Genomic DNA, 21,518 nt, shown 5'->3' on the forward strand with positions numbered 1-21,518 from the left:
ATATCTGACAGGCTCTCTGAACGTCAGAGCGGACAAACTCATCTGAAAATGTTTGGCGGATCATGAATGGTGTCTCCATCCTCAGGTGGTGCAATATCTCTTTCAGCAATGGGGAGAGCCTTGGTTAGATCTGTTTGCATCCGCAGAGATCGCGCAATGTCAGCAGTTTTTTCACGTTGGAGTTTCCAAGGTGGCAATCGCTTGGAGACGCTTTTCGTCTCAAGTAGAGTTCAGACATCCTGTAATCATTTTTGCCTGCACCACTCCTGCTCAGAGTTCTCAAGAAGATGAAGAATGACCCGGCCCAAGTAATCCTAGTGGCTCTGGGCAGGGCGAGGAGAGTCTGGTATGCCCAGCTACTGAGCAAGCATGTCTGTCGATCCTCTGACCAAACTGCCCCTCTTTGGGAGGATCTTGTACATGGTTCCCTCAAAGGTCTTACACATCTTTTTCCTTCATCCCCATACATTATGGTCCAATGGGATCTGAATTTAGTTCTTAGCTTTCTGATGTGTGTCCCTTTCAAACTTCTCCCCAATAATACTCTCAGGCTTCTCACCTTGAAAACAGCCTTCCTTTTCGCAATTGCATTAGCCTGCAGACTGTGTGAGTGGCAAGCATTGTCATCTAAGTCACCCTACCTTTCTGTGTATCCTGACGAATTGGTGCTTCACTCTAGGGCCTCTTTTCTGTAGGCTAATCCATCTCCTTGCCTTCTTTTTATGCACCCCCACATCCTTCTAAGGACTCCACCGCCTGGACCCAAAAAGAATGTTGGCATTCTACCTTGATCGTTCTAGGTGGATGACCATCTCTTTGTATGGTATGTCGGTGCAAACAAAGGCCAGTTGGTGCAGAAGCAGATTATCTCTAGATGGGTTGTACTCTGTATTAAGATCTGCTACTCATTGGCCAAAAAGCAACCCCCTGAGGGTTTGCACTCCCATTCTACCCAAGCTAAGGCTGCGACCACTGCGTTAGCACACAGAGTTCCAGTCCTGGACATCTGCCAGGCAGCCACATGGGCACCTCTGCACACATTTACCAACCACTGTTGCCTGGTCAGTCGGGTCCATAGGGACGGATGCTTTGCCCTTTTGCTCCTGCAGTACTTTCTAGTTCGAACTTTTTCACAGACCCACCTCTGGGGATGTTATTGCTTGGGTATGTATTCAAAGATAAGGAATCTGCAGCTAGAAGTCTCTTTCAGATGGACAAGTTACTTCCCTCAGTAATGCATTATCTGGTATAGACTATATCTATCTGTAGAGTCCTTGCCAACCCACACACCCACCCATCCTTACTGCTCTGTGAGCTGATTTGTAGGGGCAGGGACTTCCCTTTCAGGGCCTTAGTTTTGACACAACAGTAGTCAGTTTTCTTCGTGGCTCTGCGCTTCTGCAGTGGAAAGCCATGAAAAGAAACTGACGTTTGCACGTGTGGATGATGCCTATATAGGACCTGCAATGTCATTTCCTGGCTGCTGATGGACGCCACCCACCGGCATGCAGGGGTACTACTCACGAAAATCATCCAGATCTAGTCTGACACCTGGGTAAAAATCAAAGGTAAGGAGTCTGCAGCTAGAGATAGTTTTTACCAGATAAGATGTTAATGAAGGTAACTTGTCCTGTAATGGTAATTGTATTTATATAGCCCTTACTACACCTGACGAGGTATTGAAGTGCTTTTCAGCAAGTAGCATGCTACTTTGGAACCCAAAATGGATTAGTGATGTATCAGTATAAGGAAATATAAGTTGTTTACTCTAACGGTGGACATGCAAGTCTGTTAGTTGGATTAAATAGGATAAAGGAGGGATAGAGGAAGGCAGAGTCCTAAAGGTATCATTTGGGAGGTCATAGTAGTGAAAGGAGGTTTGGGATGGGTCAAAGGAGGGATAAAGAAGGGAAGAGTTTATTTTGGAGATCATAGTGGTAAAATTAGGTTTGGGATTAGTCAAAGGGGAGATGGAGGGAATAGTCTAGATGGGTTATTAGAGAGATCATAATGGTACAGTGAGGTTTTTTTGTTTATTATTTTTGTGTCTATAGTAAGAGTAGAGTAACAAATATATAGATACTTAACTACCTGGAAAGGTATACATGTGTATGGAAAATATTAAAAGATATAAAGTTGTAGTATATAAAGTCCCTTATGTACATGGATGCATAAATAGTTAGAAACTCCGACTTTGACGTGTAGCTGTAAATGAAGCTAATTTCTTACGTATAATATATATATATATATTTTTAATTCAATGGTTTTTATTAGTTTAATGTATATTTATTCATGTTTTATGTTTCCCGATATTTCCATAGTGAAGCACTTATAAATACAATTGTTATGGTCATATTTACACATTGTGGTAGATAAAATAAAATAGAGATCCATTAGCATATAATCAAATAACTTATATGTAAGCTATGCTGTGGCCTATATATATGTTTTAGCATAAAATAACATATATATATATTGTAACCATAAGTAATATATATATATATATTTGTTAAGCAAACTTATAAGATTGTGTATATATTATTTAAATCATAAGTATATATATCTGCACAAAAAAATGCATATATCTGACTATATATATATATATATGTATATATATATATATATATATATATATATATATAATATAATAACAGGGGTGTGGAAATCCTAAAGCCCGTCACCCAGGACATATTCTTTGGGGTGAAGGAACACGCATTTTCATGTTTATTTTTTCCTTGGGACAAGTGGGTCCCAACCCCGTGCAACTCAACCCCCTTTGGTTTCTGTATCAGGGAAGGGCATTGTCTGCAGTTTAAGTAATATTTGTGTTTATATGTTAATGCTACTCAATCTTATATTTATGGTTCATTAACACAAAGCCTTTATTATTAATGTGAGCACACTAAGGAAATGTTGTGTGCTCGGACTGCACTACTGACAGTGGATCCAGCATAAAAATGTGTGCACATATTTGCAAAGTTTTCCACTATGAGGCTATGTATACTGCTCCAAGAATGTTCTCTGATAAGATGTAAATATTTGCAGAAGCTTGAAAGCAAGAATGATGAGTCTTTGCTTTCAAAGTAAAATGTTCACAAAATATGCACCTAGAAAACAAAAGATTTCCTAAACAAATTCCTTTGAAATTTTAGATACAACTTATAGTAAAATGTGTTGATTAATACTAGTATTTCCAAAACATATTCATAATGTGAAATCAGTGTAACCAGTTTCAACGAGATTATGGGAAAAATGAAAATAAACAAGCATGGGTAAAGCCAATAGGTCTGAAATTAACGGTTAAACATTTGGTTTTGGAAATGCGCGTCTTGTTTTGACATGGCTTTTGTAAACCTCTAGGCACCAGGGATAATATATATTTTTTTTTTTTTAGGTGTGGGGAGCGACCCCTTAGGCAAGGGTCGCTCCCATAGGGGCAAATTATATTTAGGCCATTTCTTCCCCCCGGGGGGCAGATCAGCCTATTTTAATTAGGCCGATCTGACCCCAAGGGGGGCAGAAACCACTAGACACCAGGGAGTTTTTTTTGTTCGTGAATTTCACGTAAGGGGAGCGACCCCTTAGGCAAGGGTCGTTCCTCTGGGAGGCAAATTTATTTTAGGCCATTTCTGCCCCCCGGGGGGCAGATCAGCCTATTTTAATTAGGCCGGTCTGACCCCAAGGGGGGCAGAAACCACTAGGCACTGCAGATTTTTGTTGTTGTTGTTGTTTTACAGATGGGGAGCGACCCCTTGTGGGCGCTAGGCCTACCCACACAAGTGAGGTATCATTTTTATCGGGAGACTTGGGGGAACATAGAATAGCAAAACAAGTGTTATTACCCCTTGTCTTTCTCTACATTTTTTCCTTCCAAATATAAGAGAGTGTGTAAAAAAGACGTCTATTTGAGAAATGCCCTGTAATTCACATGCTAGTATGGGCACCCCGGAATTCAGAGATGTGCAAATAACCACTGCTCCTCAACACCTTATCTTGTGCCCATTTTGGAAATACAAAGGTTTTCTTGATAGCATTTTTTTACTCTTTATATTTCAGCAAATGAATTGCTGTATACCTGGTATAGAATGAAAACCCAAGGCAGGGGGCAGGTCATTTATTGGCTCTGGGTACCTAGAGTTCTTGATGAACCTACAAGCACTATATATCCCCGCAACCAGAAGAGTCCAGCAGACGTAACAGTGTATTGCTTTGAAAAAATCTGACATTGCAGGAAAAAGTTAGAGTAAAACGTAGAGAAAAATTGCAGATTTTTTCACCTCAATTTCAATATCTTCTTTCAGTTGTTATTTTCTGTAGGAAACCCTTGTAGGATCTACACAAATTACCCCTTGCTGAATTCTACTTTTCAGAAATGTTTCGGTTTCACGCCCATTTCTGTCACTGACTGGAAGGAGGCTGAAAGCACAAAAAATCGTAAAAATGGGGTATGTCCCAGTAAAATGGCAAAATCGTGTTGAAAAATTGGGTTTTCTGATTCAAGTCTGCCTGTTCCTGGAAGCTGGTGATTTTAGCACCGCAAACCCTTTGTTGATGCAATTTTCAGGGAAAAAACCACAAGCCTTCTTCTGCAGCCCCTTTTTCCCATATTTTTTTTTTTTAATAAAAACGAAATTTTCACTGTATTTTTGATAATTTCTTGGCCTCTGTCTGGGGAACCCACAAGGTCTGGGTACCTCTAGAATCCCTAGGATGCTGGAAAAAAAGGACGCAAATTTGGCGTGGGTAGCTTATGTGAACAAAGTTATGAGGGCCTAAGCACGAACTGCCCCAAATAGCCAAAAAAAGGCTCTGCACAGGAGGGGGAAAAGGCCTGGCAGCGAAGGGGTTAATAAATATGCCCCTAAGGGAATTGCTAGTATTGAAACATAATTATATTGTGACCCCTGACATAATTATCTGAGCTCTCACATAATGAGATTGCTTCCATAATTTGTTGCTACACTATACGGCACCAAAGGAACAAGTGTTTTTTTTTTTTTTTTGCTGTTTTGTTTTCCAGGACAAGTAGATTTCTAAAGCAGCCTATCTCAGGGACAAGTAGATATTATATTAAATCCCACACCCCTCAATAAATAAATTGTGTTTTGAGTATTGTGATCATGTAGGGAAGAGCCAACTCTTGAGTAGTTTTCTGAAGATAAGATAGTGATCCGCAGATCTTATTTTTGGGGGATAGTGAATTCCATAGTTTGGCTGCTTGAAATGAGAAAGATGTACCACCCATGTTTTTTCTTGTATGCTGAGATTTGGAGCGAGGTGCCAATCTGGAGTGAAGGTTTTTGTTGTATGTATTTGGTGATTTTATTCCTTATGAAAAGAGGCCTTGTTCCATGTATTGCTTTGTGGGTGATTCAAAACAACTTGAAGATGAATCTTCTAGCAACTGCTAAACAATGTAGGGCGCTCAAGTTATTATTGGCTCTGTTTAGCTCAGATGTTAATATGCATTTCATGAAAACTTGTTTTGCAAAAGAGAGGCAATTTCACATGTAAGTATCTGATTTTTAACATGCTTCTAAACAGTTTGTTTTATCTGTTGTGAAGGTGGAAGGCGATACAGTCACTTTCTCCTTTGAAATGAGAAGTGGTCGTGAACACAACACTCCAGACAAAGCAATGTGGGGATTTTCTTGCACTGTAAGAGCTCAGGTAAATATACTTGCATTTTGTTCCTGCTTTCCAGTTGCTTGCCTCTGTGTGCCATATCCATCTTTGCCCACATTTGCAGTGTTTTCTTGACATAATTTTTTGTTAACCAAATCATCCAAAATTGTGAATTGGAAAGGAAGGAGAATGAAAATCATTTTTGAAATATTGGGGTTGTTTGACTTTATAGTGCCCTGTGCGTTTGCACACTTTCTTACTTTTTATTTACTTATTTTGTAAAATGTGCCACGTGTTCCCTTGAGACTTCATCTGACTACCTTGGTGTAGAAAAGTAAAATATGAGGGTTAAATATGTGTCTCCTCAAAGATTCCAGGCCCTACTAATTCCATGTTGTTTTCATTAGTTTTTGCTTGTTATAAGGGACCAGTCCAGTTCTGGGACTCTTAGAACTCCATTCCCCGTTTATTATCCATATAGTGCTTAAATATCTAGATCATTTCTTTGAAGCCTGTCACTAAGTATTTAGCCACCAGGGAGAAGTCATCTTTGAACTCATCTTTTTTTTTTTTTTTTTTTTCTTCCTCTTATAAGTATGATTTTGCATGGCCAACTTCCAAACCTGACACATTATTGGTAGGAACATCTGTTTAGCTATTTCCTGCATTATTGCCAACAGGAGTCAATCAGTCAGTTGTGTGTTTCCTCAGGGTTTGTGAGTCTAGTAGTTAGCAATGCCAAAATGCCTTTGGTGGATCTTATTATTCAGATTCAAAATGTAAAAATTGTAGGCAAGTCCACAGTATGTACATTAGCATCCCCACCCCCTAAACAAGTGTTGAGATTTTCCAGTCTCCAATTGCAGGAAGCTTCCTCTCTTATGCTAGATGTTATCTATGTTTTGAATTTGTCTTTATGTTAAATACATCACGGCAGATCACGTGCATGTAACCAGTGAATTTTTAACATCTCAATCCTATTTTTGACAAGGAAAAGACCTGCCTTCAAACTTGGCTGACCACACATGGTTCTGTCCAACTCCACCAAATCAAGCCTCTTTTCTATCTCTGCTTGCCTCTCTGACCCTTCAGTCATTCTGAAACTTACCTTCTTTCTGATGAGACTATCATTTCCAATGTAGCATTTTGCACAATTAAAATCAACTTGAGTTTTCTATTTATATGCTTAATTGGTTATCTTAATGTGGAGTTGCCTTACCACCACTGGCCTACATAACCATCCTGTTTATTTAATTGGTGCCTTTGTCCTAAAGTGCAATGCACTTTCAACCTCCTTAGTACAGCTTTCCCAGTCCTTGGTGCATCTCAGAAGGGCAGAGTACAAGTCTGTGGCACAATTCACCAGACTGAACCGGCACACCAACTCTGGTCCAGGTCCCAGCCCTAACCTACACCAATAAAGCCCCTTAATTGATGCATAATTCTTTTGTTAATTCTCCTGTAAAATGTCATTGGCCCAAATCCATTATCAGTGACTGCTTGTTAAGTCACTATCATGGTTTCTTTGCTAAGGTAGTTGTAGGTGCACTGCACTGCATTGTGGCACTGGTGAAACGTCTGGAGAAGGAGAAACAGAGAGCCTATATAGTTCCTACAGCAGATTATTGTCAGAAATATATGGAAATATGTGGAAAGTGACCTAAAGAAATTGGGCCAGATGTACTAAGCACTGGTCACAAAATAGTGTTTGCAATTTAGGAACCAGATCTTTGCAACCAGTGCGGTATTTGATGGACTGCTCATGTCATGTACTTATAGGTTGTTTTGCAAAATGCTGGGTTGTAGTGGGTTGTATTTCGATCTACCTCATGAATACTTTTAAGGTACTTTGCAAATTTTGACCCACTATGATTCTCTGCCATCACATGGATGGTGGCCCGCTGAAGTCCGTAATGGAAAACAGGATGCTTTATAAAAACAAAAAAGGTCCCCAACATTTTTAAGGGTAGGCAGAGATCCATAGGACCACTTCCTACTCTTAAAAATGTTTATATCAATAGTTACAAAGTTGTAGGGGTCACTGTGGGATTCCTTCCCGTTCACCTATGGCTTTACCACTACCTTTCAGTACTCAGTAAAAATATTAATGTTTTGCAACCAGGTTGCAAAACATTAATAGATCCCATTCCAAATCACTATTTAGAAGAAAGGCCCTACAAACGCCCATTTGCAAATAAAGATTCGTTATGTAACCACAAACCAAAATTGCGATCCAGTAACATGTTACTTAATACGAATTTGGATTTGGTACGTAGAAAAAGGCCATTTTTGCAAATGGTCTGATTTTGTGAAATTGAGTATTTGGGACCTTTAGTAAGGCCTTAGTAGATCTAGCCCTTAATCACTACTAAGTTAACCAAATATTTGAAAATCACTTGTACCCTTAACTGGGTTTTGTCACTCCTTATGCCCTGCTCATTTTTAGGTAAGTCATTCCCCTTTTTATTTTGATCGGACAGACAAGACTGGTTTCAGTTTGTGTGTATATTATATAGTAAAGTTCATATTTTCATTTTTGTTTCCTAAATCCACCTCGACTCAAGAAAAAGGTTTTTGTTATGCACTTTGCCATAGGAAGTTTGCACAACACTGCAGCCAATACTGCTGAACAGAATTACACCAAATTTGGCCGAAAGCTACATCTTTATGCAGAAAGTGCTTTTTTGTGATTTGTTTTAAATCTGTTAAGTAGATTTTGTGAAATGTAGGTTCAGATGTATACATATTTCAGGCCTCTGTGCTTTCGCTGTACTACCACGCACCACAAGGGCAAAACATACGGTCCGATCTGCTAGCTGCAACATAAAGAGAAATGTTGAGGCTACCAACTTAGGGTTCAGGTAGTCTGTCCCCGTGTCCTAAAAAATGAAATAAAAATAAAGCATAAGGGGGCAGTGTATAGGTATTATCATTTGTGTTCCGAGTGGGTTGCCGAGGGACCCCAATAGAAATTAGAAGTTTTTTGCAACACTGCACTAATGCTGCAGCACTTAACATGGCCTGTGAATTTTTAGCAAGGTACCGCAAAAGAAAAAACACTTGGTATGTTGGCTGTTTGCAGGGCTGTCTGTTGACCACACGCATAATGCAAGAGGTTTCCTCTTCCTTGATTAGCAATTGTTGTAGTATTGGGAAATTAAGTTTTACTCTTTATAAGAACTTTCCTTTCTCCCTCTTCTTGTTGTTTGACATGCATTCATTGTACCTGACAACCATACACACTAATTTGTACCCACACATTCAACACCCATATACATACACTTCAGGGTCTCGGCTCCCCTGAAATGGGGCAGGAATGGTAATTACATAATACTTTACGTTAATAAAAAAAAACTTGAAATTTACTGAAAAAAAAACAAAGTTTAAAGTGACATTATAGTTAAATGAAACTGCCCCTTTTGATGTAACATTTGAACTCTAAAAAACATTGGAATTCACCAGTTATAGTTTTCTAAGTAACTATAAATTGCACCTGACCCAGGCACTGCTTAGGATCTTAGATATAACATCACTCATGACCTGTTCTGTGGCATCACTGATAGCACACTGATGACATCTGAAATTACATCGTTGATGACAATACTGTGTGAGTTAAAGCACTTCAGTTAACTATAGCTGATGATTTTAAGTGCTTTTTAGAGTTTAAAATCTTACATTTTAACGGACAGTGTCACCTAACTATAACGTTCCATGAACCTTTGTTTTTTTTAAATTATATATTTCACCAGTTAGTTATGGTTAGATCTGATTTTCATTTCTTTAATGGCTAGCTTTGGCTCCCTCATAGAAAGATATGTATTGATCTATTGAGCAGAGGCCAAGAAAAAGGAGGGGGAGTTTCTCAAAATATAATTTCCCTGTTTTGATTCCCTTAGGAAACTTTGCTGTTACGATACAGGGAAAAAATGGCAAAAAAAAACAGAATTATACCAAATTTGCAAAAAGTTAGATGTTTACTGAGACAGTGTGTTTTCGTTATTTGGTGTAAATCTGCTCACTAATTTTAGAGATATTTGAGTTTAAAAAGTTGCTTGCAGTGGTCATGAAGGTATTAATCTCCTGAAAAAGTTAATGATATTCAGTCTGCTGCACTCCTGTGGGACCGAATATGTAAAAAAAAAAAAAAAAAAAAAAAAATCTAATCCCATTAATGCCAATTTATTTATAACAAAGCATGTCCCTCTAAGTGTCCTACATTACATGGATTAACAAAATAGCAGATAGCTGCTTTTGGTGCCTCTATCATTCCCACAATTGGTAGATCCTCAAATAGGTCTTCATTCCTTTGTATGAATATTGCAGTTGATCTCTTGTTGATGCTTTTGTGACTCGTATCAGTCCCATGTGTGATTACTTTTCACCTTGGATGGGCAGGGACTGTGGCTTCCTTGGGATTGAGTTTACAAGTAGCAGTTTTCAATAATTTGTACAGGATTTTACTCGGCCTCTAACGCATGGACACAGAACTAGTCCTACAGAATTAGAGAAAGCTCCCAGAGAGGGTCACTGACTGTGTCAGTGGTTCTTAACCTTTTGGCACCTGTATCCCTCCTTAATCGTTAATGGAACTCTGGAAAGCCCACTGATTCATTGTTGGAATCCAAGGACACAGACTGAGTCATTACTGGTAGCCAGAGACCCCAGCCTAAGCATTTTCGACAATTTGAACCACAAAACAAAACAATACACAACAAATACAGAAACAGGAAGTCATCAAACAAATACGCAAATGATTAAACATTTTATTTAATTCACAAGCTAATATAAAAAAAATAAAAAAAATAGTTTTGATAGGAAGGTTGTTTTTATTTTTTTAATTTATTATTTTTCTGATTTTAAATTCAATTGAGGCCACTCATCATCCATACTATACATTGTTTGATGCACCTGTACTGCTCCTACAAATCAGTCAGGAGGGACTAATTCAATTTTTAGCCTCAAATTTAAAATTACTTCACATTTACAGAACATTTTAACATTTTCAATTGTACATTTTGCTTCTTCGTGTATATACACTTTATTTAACGTTAACTATTATTTATTTTTCTAAGCAGGTGTAGACCTCCTGTGTAGAGTTCACGGACCCACAGGGGCCCCCAGATCACATGTTAAGAACCACTGGACTACAAAATGTTATCGAAGGGAGCTTGTAGAGTGCCAGATACATTTTTGAGTTAAAAGCACCAACTGCTTCAATTTCTCTGTTTTAAATTCAGTACAGCACTAATTTGAAAAATATGTTGTTAGTATTGCTGTCCTTACTTCACAAATATGAATCCCAGCCACACAGCATGCCGTTCTAATATGAACTGTTTACCGTTAGTTCTTGTATTTTTCTTATAATTTTACATTGTTAGTAGTCGACTAGTTGTCAGTTTATTACGGTGCATGCTTGAATTAACACCTATTACTTTTCACGTCGTAGGAGTCTTCTGAAGATGTGTCTGGAGGATTGCCATTTTTAGTAGACTTGGCATTAGGTCTGTCAGTGTTAGCTTGTTCCATGCTCAGGATATTGTACAGTGGACCAGAAATCACCAAAGAAGAGGAAACTTGTCAGGACCTTTTACGATCAAAACTGCTACAGCGGTAAACACACGTATTCTGCCTTTGTTATGCAAATGTTTTTTATTGTACTGGATTGTGGTGCATCTACCTTCTATGGTTTCATTCTCTAAACTTTGGATTGATACTTGATACTTTAAAGCTCTGATGTAATAATGGTTTGTGTTTGTTCCATGCTTTTTCAGTAGTTGTTTTCAGCCATAATTAGTTAGAAAAAAACAAAGTGGACATACCCGCACAATACTGAAGTGTTCAGTTGATGGTTTATGGGCAGTTTGCTCACATTGTTAGGTGGTGCATAACTAAGGAGCGCTCAGACATTTGTCATATTTTTTTTTTCCATTCACATGTACATTCCTCAGTGGAGCATTGACTTATTACTCAAAATTGCAGTTTTTCATCTCTCTGTTTTTCTATCCTTCAGAAATGCACTTATAATCAGGGTTTTTACAATCTGCTGGTTGTGGTGTCCACTGTGGATGCCACTGCCTAGAGATGTATAGGAAGTACTGTTGTAAGCTGCTGGACATCAGAAGACCTGCAGAACAAGACAGCAACACACACTTCTTCCTACACATAGATACCTACACCCGCACACACGTAACCAACCCCTCCTCACGTCTAGCTTCTGGTCCAAAAGCCTTGGGTCAGTGCCTATTTTGTGAGGATCCGACGACAATTGCAGCAGTGCTCAAAATGCACATTGCCAACTTATCCTACATTACTCATTGCTGTGAGGCATCGACTCATGCATTGTCCATTGCTGTGGGGCCTCAACTCATGCAGTGCCTTTCAGTTAGGCCTGAACATCAGTGAACCCTCAATGGTGTACAACATGAAGAACTTAAATCATACCTTAAGTGCACCTGTGCAATGCACAGTTTTGTGCCACACCATATCCCTTTATCTTTACATTTGCCATACTTGACGTTCCAAATGCAGGTTGAAATCTGGTCTTACAACTACCTGACAGTTTCCACCAGTATGCACCTACTTCATTTGCACTTTAGCAGTTATCAGGGATGGCAAATGGTAACTCAGTTCTTCTTGTGTCCAAAGTAAATGATAATTGGCAAAAACAGTTGGCCTGACTATTTGATAAGTGAAAAATAGATTCTTCCTTGTTGGGTGAGTTTGTGTGGTCCTGCTCATGAGTGAGTGGTGAATGTGATAATGAGTCCTCAGTTGGCTGGCTATGTACGGCGTAGTGCAATGATGGCAGCCATATTGGAGAGAGGTCATGGTTCCTGCAGCAAGTCAGCCTAAACTGTCATTATTCCATAAGCACCACTGACGTTCTAGCATCATTACACTCTCACATGAGGCCACATTACTAATTTTGGGCAGCAAGCTAAAATAGATATCTTCAGCTTGCCTGCTTGACGTTTGACACAGTTTTTAATATCCTCAGCTAAGGAGAGTTGTTTCGAGGTAGTGTGCGACCTTCTTCATACGGCTGCTTTGATCAGCAAACTCGAAAACCTGGAGTTATATTCCAGGTAGAAGAATGGTAATAAAAGCAGATGGGAATGTCTGAATGGCAGATGATGGGAGTCTATTTAAGACACATTTCATCTTATTTAGTTTTCGTGAATAGATCTCATCAACAAGAACATTATGCACTTGCTAGTAGGGTATGTACCAGAAGTACATGAGGTTGCCAGCATTTATGATGGCCTCACTCTAGGAAAGCACAAAGCCATGGCCTGATGAAATAGATGTGAAAAGCCAAGTCATTACTAGGTGGTAGTAGCACGTTTTTCATTCATGAAAGAGCACAGATTAAAATACACAAATGAGCTGCACTGAGATAACTTTACATCATGAAGAAGCATCTCGGATTCCAGTGTTATCAGTTCTGTGAGTTTTATTTATTTGGAGCAGGTATGAGCTGTTTAAAGATTTATGGAGAACCCATATATACTTGAGATTGTAGTTGGGATAGGTTCTCTCTACAATTTTTACTTTCTTTTTGGTACCACACCCCCTCCTTCCCCACCTGTCATTCCCCATTACATAGGCTGTGCCCTCTCAGCTTTTCTGGTGTTTCCACTTGAATAATCCCAATCACTACTGGAATACTCGTAGTAGACCTGTCCACACATAAGATTTTTTTGAAGATTTTACAGAAGAAAGTTATTTGTCAGGCAAAGGCTGTATTCCTGTAACTTTGTCATGTATGAAGCATCTTCTTTGTAAAATGTTGTGTGACTTGTACATGCTGATTGCAAGGTATGGCACAGGCATCAACACTTTGTGAAATATTCCTATTGAGAAATCACACATGTACGTTTATGTTCAATTACATATTTCCAGAGTCTGTGACAGTGTTATAAATGCCCTTAGTTTTCTGAAAACCTACAGAGGGGAAAAAGAAAATATAGTTCCTGAAGGCAGTTTGATATGTTTAGTGCATTTTATGGATGCAGTCACTCAGTTCCACAGCCCACCATAAGGGACGAGATTCAGACTTGTAATTTTGGAGTCGAGCTGTAACTATGTATTCAGTGTCGTCAAGCTAATAAGGTTATACTCATTGCATACTTATTGAGTGTTGATCAGTCTTCTGAGGAGCAGATAGCGATATTCTGTGGAAAACGTTACTGACCTGGGGTGCTTCCTCCATGCAGGCTTTGCAGAAGCTTCAGATAAACAAGTGGATCTGCATCATACTGGATCCAGACACAACTGTGTTTCATAAACTTTCACTAATCAAGTGCTGAACCTGGGTTTCTGATTGGTACCTCTACAATTCAGCCTTTAAACAACCCACTCTTGAAAACATATGGGCAAAATAAAAAATTGTAAGGAAATGCCTTCCTTGACATGGTTACCCCTTGACTTTTTGCCTTTTGTTGGTGCTGGTTATAATTGAAAGGTGCTGGGACCTTGCTAACCAGGCCCCACTACCAGTGTTCTTTCCCTAAACTGTACCTTTGTTCCCAGAATTGGCACAGCCCTGGCACACAGATAAGTCCCTTGTAAATGGTACCCCTGGTACCAAGGGCCCTGTGGCCAGGGAAGGTCTCTAAGGGTTGCAGCATGTATTATGCCACCACTCACTCAGCACATGCACACTGCCTCACAGCTTGTGTGTGCTGGTGGGGAGAAAATGACTAAGTCGACATGGCACTTCCCTCAGAGTGCCATGCCCACCTCTCACTGCCTGTGGCATAGGTAAGTCACCCCTCTAGCAGGCCTTACAGCCCTAAGGCAGGGTGCACTGTACCACAGGTGAGGGCATATTTGCATGAGCACTATGCCCCTCCAGTGTCTAAGAAAAACCTTAGACATTGTAAGTGCAGGGTAGCCATAAAGAGCATATTTTCTGATGGATACAACTACCTGTGGATTCCTCACCTAATGAATACTCCCATGGCGCCAGCATTCGACGGAAATCTTCTTACTAGTCTCTGCACGTCGACGAGGACGTCACTCTAGCCCACGCGACGCCGTCTGACGTCATACAGGCAATAAGAGGTCCTCGACGACGTGCCGACGTCAGTTCCCTTTTTTCCGTGCATTCGAAACGGTTATCTTCGAGGGAGCAACTGTTACTTTTGTGGTTACAGTGTATTTTTGCTGCGTAGTCTTTCTCTGTGGTAATAATGTCGCAGAGAAAGTCTGGATTCAAGCCTTGTCGTGAGTGTGGAGGCAAGATGTCAGTGACGGATCCTCATTCCGATTGCCTTTGGTGTTTGAGCTCCGACCACGACGTCTCGACTTGTGATTCATGCCAGCACATGAATCCAAAGGCCCTCAAGGAACGTGTGGCGAAGCTGTTTATGGCGAAATCGAAGGAGAAGCATCACAAGAAGTCTTCTTCACCAAGACATCGGCGTCATCGAGACTCCCGGCGCGGAGAGAATCTCAGCGTCATTCAAAGGAGACTCGTTCCAGGTCTTCGGATCGGCGCCGAAGGACATGGGAGATCAGTCCCACGGTTACGCCGCATCCTTCGACGCCGTTGTCCTCTCCGGCGTCTCCAACTTCACCTGGACAGGCGTCGGTGATTGAGGTATTGGAGCCTCAGGTGTTTTCTCCGGCGTTGCAGACGTCGACGTCGAGGTCGGGGTCGCCTCCGAGACAGGCACCCCAGTATCCGGCTTTTCCCACCCCTGGAGCCGATAGTTCCGCATTCTTGAATGCGATGTATGCCATCTTCCATCAGATGGCTCCAGGGGGTGCTCCGGCTGGGCCTTTGGCCTTTTCATTGGGTGATCCTGCGCCTCTTCGGCCGGCACCCTTTATGCCCTTTCTCCCTTTTGGGGACGTGGGCTCGGCGCCAGTGTCGGCGCCGGTGGCCGGTCCGGTTGCTTCAGAGGGATTGGCCCCGGGGATTTCCATCCCGTCGACGTCGGGATTTCGGCCTGTGACTCCGGTGGGTCCATCTGCTTCGATTGCTCTTTCGTCGGCGCCGAAGTTACCTGTGGCGCCGGACGCGGCGTCGGTGGCTTCTGAAGATCGGCGCCGATCTTCGACTTCGGCGGAGGCATTGTCGACTCCGCGTATTGAACAACGGCTTCATTCGAGGAGACGTGCTCTCCGTGTATTAGAGGAGCAGGAGTACCAACGAGCCCTGGAGGAAGGAGAGCTAGAGGACTCGGGTGATGGCCTGCGTGGTCTGGAGTCGGCCAGTGGGCTGGACAATTCCCCTGAGTGGGATCTTTCGTCCCCGGGAGAATATACTGAGGAGGCTGCTTCCTTTCACGCAGTGGTACGGAAGGCAGCTAGTTTTTTGGACCTGCCTTTGCCGGTGGTGGAGGCTAAACAAAACCTTCTAACAGAGGTGCTACATCCGGCCTCAGCTGCGGCGGAGCCTCTTTTGCCATTTAATGACGCTCTGCTGGATCCGGTTTTAGAGGTGTGGAAGAGGCCGGCATCTTCCCCAGCAGTTCACAGAGCCGTGGCCAGGAGGTATCTGGCGGCTCCGACTGACCCTGGTTTTCTGTCTAGGCACCCTACGCCGGAGAGCTTGGTGGTGCAGGCCTCCTGTTCATCCAAGTCAGCGCCTGGTTCTTTCCCGACGGTGCCTGGGGACAGAGATTCAAAGAAACTAGAGGCGCAGTCCAAGAAGATTTTTTCGTCCTGCAGTCTGGCGTTGAAGGCCACCAACGCAACCTGTATCCTGGGGAGGTATATTCATGCTCTGATGGATGACATTTCCTCATCATTTACAGAGCTTCCCCAGGGTCTTTTGGATGTTGTTTCAAATGCCCAGGCTGCTGCGACCCAGATTATCCAGACGGGACTGGATACGACCGACTCGGTAGCCAGAGCAATGGGCACAACTGTGGTGGCAAGGAGGCAGGCCTGGCTCCGTAACTCGGGCTTTTCTGCGGATGTACAGTCCACATTGTTGGATCTCCCGTTTGATGGGGACAAACTGTTTGGAGCCAAGGCTGATTCGGCCTTGGAACGTTTTAAGGAGAGCAGGGCCACGGCTAAGTCGTTAGGGCTCCAAGCTCCTTCTTCCACGGCCTCTTCCAGATTTTTCAGGAGGTTTCGTGGATTTGGGCGTGGCTCTTCCTCCTCTTCCTTTCGGGGAAGATATCAGCAACCTGCCTCTTCCCATCCCTATAGATCTTTTAGAGGGAGAGGTAGGGTCCGCACCAGAGGAGCCTCTCAGCAGCACTCTGCCTCTTCCTCATCCTCTGGCGGGGTGCAGCAGGGGAAGCAGCCTTAGGCTTCCACCATTTCCCACTCACTCCTCTCCTGTAGGGGGAAGATTACAGCATTTTCTCACCAAATGGAAGACTGTTACAACGGACACTTGGGTTCTCAGTATTGTGGGAAAAGGCTACACCCTTCCCTTTCGGGAGTTCCCGCCCCTCATCCCGCCCCGCCCTTCTTATTGTTCAGAAGAACACCTCCTGTTGCTAGAACAGGAGGTACAAGCCCTCCTTTCAAAGGGCGCGGTGGAGTTGGTCCCAGAGCAGGAAAGGGGTCGAGGATGTTACTCAAGGTATTTCCTGATTCCCAAGAAGGATGGTCGTTTGAGACCAATCCTGGACCTGAGGATCTTGAATTGGTTCCTCAAGCAGGAAAAGTTCAAGATGCTGACCCTAGCACAGGTGCTTTTGGCGTTGAACAAGGAAGACTGGATGGTGTCTGTCGACTTGCAGGATGCTTACTTTCATATCCCGATACTCAAGTCACACAGGAAGTATCTTCGGTTTGTGGTGGGATCGCAGCACTATCAGTTTGCGGTCCTTCCGTTTGGTCTTACTTCAGCACCTCGAGTCTTCACGAAGGTGATGTCGGTGGTTGCGGCAGAGCTCAGAAGGAAAGGGATAGCAGTATTCCCTTACTTGGACGACTGGTTGATCAAAGCCAAGTCCCCGGAGCTTGTGTCGCATCATCTGCAGTCAACAACCTAGTTGTTGTTCGACCTGGGTTTTTCGGTGAACGAGCCCAAATCTCACCTAGAGCCCTCTCAGCGCCTCCTGTTCATAGGGGCAGTACTGGATACAACATTGGGTCGGGCCTTTCCTCCGCCTCAGCGGATTCAAGATATTCAGGAATTGGTTCCAATGTTTCGAAATGGACCGGTAGTTCCAGTCCTCAAGGTCCTTCGTCTGCTCGGTCTGTTTGCCTCCTGCATTCTGTTGGTCACGCATGCTCGCTGGCACATGAGGGCTCTTCAGTGGTGCCTCCGAAGGCAGTGGTCTCAACACAAAGGGGATCTAGAGAGTACTGTCAAGATCTCCAGAGATGCTGCTGTGGATTTGAAGTGGTGGATTGCAAGCAACAATCTTTCACAAGGAAAGCTGTTCCAGCAGTCGCCACCAGTGGCCACAGTCATAACGGATGCTTCCACTCTAGGGTGGGGAGCTCATCTGGGGGATCTGGAGATCAAAGGTCTTTGGTCTCCAGAGGAACAGATGTTTCACATCAATCTGTTAGAGTTACGGGCTGTACGTCTGGCTCTCAAGGCCTTCCTCCCTTCCCTTCGTGGTCAGTCGGTACAGGTCCTAACGGACAATACTACCACGATGTGGTACATAAACAAGCAGGGAGGAGTGGGGTCGTACCTTCTCTGCAGAGAAGCTCTTCGACTATGGTCCTGGGCAAAGGACCATCCGATTTGCTTGATAGCAAACCATCTGGCCGGAGTCTTGAACGTGCGTGCGGACAGTCTCAGTCGCCAATTCTCGGCAGACCACGAGTGGCGTCTCCATCCAGATCAAGTCCGTTTAATCTTCCAGAGGTGGGGGTTTCCTCGGGTAGATCTGTTTGCCACTCGGGAGAACGCGCATTGTCCGTTATTCTGCAGCCTCCAGTATCCGATGCAGGGAGCGTTGGGGGACGCGTTTCAAATAACCTGGTGCGGCCAGTTGCTTTACGCGTTTCCTCCCATACCCTTGATTCCTCGAGTATTGAGGAAGATTCGCCAGGACCGGGCTCTAGTCATCCTAATAGCTCCGGATTGGCCAAGGAGGGTATGGTACTCCGACCTTCTCCAACTCTCAATGTGCCCTCTGCTCCGTCTCCCTTTCAGGGCAGACCTCCTCTCGCAGTCGCAGGGGCAGGTTCTACACCCCAACCTCCAGAGTCTGCACCTACATGCCTGGAGATTGAACGGGGCAACCTGAGTTCCTTCTCTCTCCCGCCTGAGGTAGTGGATGTTATATTAGCGGCCAGGCGACACTCCACTAAATCTATCTACGCTAATAGATGGTCTAAATTTGTTGCGTGGTGTGGAGAGAGGCAGATTGATCCTTTGCATGCTCATCTATCGGACGTTTTGTCTTTTGCTCTGTCTCTAGCGCAGAAAGGTTATGCAGTGGCTACCATTAAGGGTTATTTATCGGCCTTGTCAGCCTTCATATGTCTTCCAGACCAACCATCTTTATTTAAATCCCCTATTGTTATCAGATTCTTGAAAGGTCTTCTAAAAAAATATCCTCCAAAGCCATTCGTTATGCCGCAATGGGATTTGTCCCTGGTCCTGACTTTCCTTATGGGGTCCCCTTTTGAACCTATGCATTCTTGCCCCTTAAGGTATTTGGTTTTAAAAACAGTCTTCCTGATAGCTATAACATCAGCAACGAGAGTGAGTGAGTTGCAGGCCTTATCAGTAAAGCCCCCTTATACAACTTTTAATGGGGATAAGGTGGTGTTGAGGACCAAGGCTGCTTTCCTCCCGAAGGTTGTTTCACCTTTCCATTTGGCTCAGGCAATTACTTTGTCCACGTTCTATCCTCCGCCTCATCCTTCCAAAGAGGAAGAAAGACTGCACCGTCTGGACCCAAAGAGGGCGTTGAGCTTCTTTATTGATAGAACAAAGGATTTCAGGCTGGAGGATCAGCTGTTTATTGGATACGTGGGCAAGAGGAGAGGAAAGGCAGTCCACAAGAGAACACTATCCAGGTGGGTTGTTCTTTGCATTAAAATCTGTTACTCTTTGGCAAAGAAGGATCCTCCTGAGGGCATTAGAGCTCATTCCACCAGAGCTAAGTCGGCTACTTCGGCCTTGGCCAGAGGTGTTCCTGTGGTCGACATCTGCAAGGCCGCAACTTGGTCGTCCCTTCACACTTTTGCAAAACATTACTGTTTGGATTCTGAGGTTAGAAGGGACGTCCATTTTGCACGGTCAGTGCTGCAGGATTTCTTGGTTTGACCATTTAGGCACCCACCGCCGGGCGTGGTACTGCTTTGGGACTCTATTCATTAGGTGAGGAATCCACAGGTAGTTGTATCCATCAGAAGAACGAGTTACTTACCTTCGGTAACGACTTTTCTGGTGGATACATTAGCTACCTGTGGATTCCTCACGGTCCCACCCGCCTCCCCGTTGCCTTTCTGGTCTTACCAAGTAATCCTTGAGTACGCTCCTCTTGGTCTTTGAGGGTGCAATAGATGTTGTATATATTATATTTATATATATGTATATATGTATATATCTTTGTGTATATACTTGATGTGTATATATATTTTAAAAAGAGAGAGTTATATATATATATATAAAAGATTTACAGTTATTCATGCAATGTTGTGTATTTTTACAATGTAATGGGATGTTGCCTTGCTCTTTCATTGCATTGCCTGGTTGTTCTCATGCACGTAAAAAATGATTGGTACTGACGTCGGCACGTCGTCGAGGACCTCTTATTGCCTGTATGACGTCAGACGGCATCGCGTGGGCTAGAGTGACGTCCTCGTCGACGTGCAGAGACTAGTAAGAAGATTTCCGTCGAATGCTGGCGCCATGGGAGTATTCATTAGGTGAGGAATCCACAGGTAGCTAATGTATCCACCAGAAAAGTCGTTACCGAAGGTAAGTAACTCGTTCGTCTGGAAGTTTGTCAATTACAAACTCAACAGTTCCATAATGGCTACACTGAAATCTGGGAAGTTTGGTATCAAACGTCTCAGCACAATACATGCACACTGATGCCAGTGTGGGATTTATTGTAAAATACACCCAGAGGGCATCTTAGAGATGCCCCACGAATACCAGTCCAACTCCTACTGCTAGTCTGACCAGTTTCTGCCAGCCTGCCACAACCAGACGAGTTTCTGGCCACATGGGGTGAGTGCCTTTGTCACTCTGTGGCCAGGAACAAAGCCTGTACTGGGTGGAGGTGCTTCTCACCTCCCCCTGCAGGAACTTTAACACCTGGCGGTGAGCATCAAAGGCTCATGCCTTTTGCAACAGCACCCCAGGGCATCCCAGCTAGTGGAAATACCTGCTTCCTTGGCCACTGCCCCCACTTTTGGCAGCAAGGCTGAGGAGATAATGAGGAAAACAACGAAGAGTCACCAACCAGTCAGGACTGCCCCTGCAGTGCCCTGAGCTGAGATGACCCCTGCCTTTACAAATCCTCCATCTTGAGTTTGGAGGATTCCCCCAATAGGAATAGGAATGTGCCCCCCTCCCCTTAGGGAGGAGGCACAGAGAGTGTAGCCACCCTCAAGGACAGTAGCCATTGGCTACTGCCCGCCTGACCTAAACACACCCCTACATTTAGTATTTAGGGGTGACCCTGAACCCAGGAAATCAGATTCCTGCAACCTACAACAAGGAGAAGGTCTGCTAACCTGAAAGCCCCACAGAGATGATGGAGACAACTGACTTGGCCTCAGCCCTACCGGCCTGTCTCCAGACTCAAAGAACCTGCACAGCGATGCATCCAACGGGGACCAGCGACCTCTGAGGGCTCAGAGGACTGCCCTGAACCCGAAGGACCAAGAAACTCCCGAGAACAGCAGCATTGTTCAAAACCTGCAACAACTTAGCAAGAAAAAAACAACTTTTAAAGAACTCTCTCTTCCCGCCGGAAGCGTGAGACTTCATACTCTGC

The 21,518-nt window shown here is 43.4% G+C and overlaps 1 protein-coding gene across 5 annotated transcripts in view; it reads left to right on the forward strand.

Annotated features, from left to right (window-relative positions):
* HECTD4 (HECT domain E3 ubiquitin protein ligase 4) overlaps window positions 1–21,518 on the forward strand; it is a 1,724,100-nt gene that overhangs the window by 528,117 nt on the left and 1,174,465 nt on the right. For all 5 annotated transcript variants that reach the window (XR_011199486.1, XM_069214810.1, XM_069214812.1 and 2 more), the window contains exons 23-24: window positions 5,566–5,670; window positions 11,072–11,235. Coding sequence is in view for 4 of the 5 variants with exons in the window: in XM_069214810.1 (XP_069070911.1) it covers window positions 5,566–5,670; window positions 11,072–11,235 (269 nt within the window). In the remaining variant the exon portion in view is untranslated. The remainder of the gene's footprint in view (window positions 1–5,565; window positions 5,671–11,071; window positions 11,236–21,518) is intronic.

Source organism: Pleurodeles waltl, chromosome 11 (genome assembly GCF_031143425.1).
Source record: "Pleurodeles waltl isolate 20211129_DDA chromosome 11, aPleWal1.hap1.20221129, whole genome shotgun sequence".
In the NCBI taxonomy this organism is placed as follows: Eukaryota; Metazoa; Chordata; class Amphibia; order Caudata; family Salamandridae; genus Pleurodeles; species Pleurodeles waltl.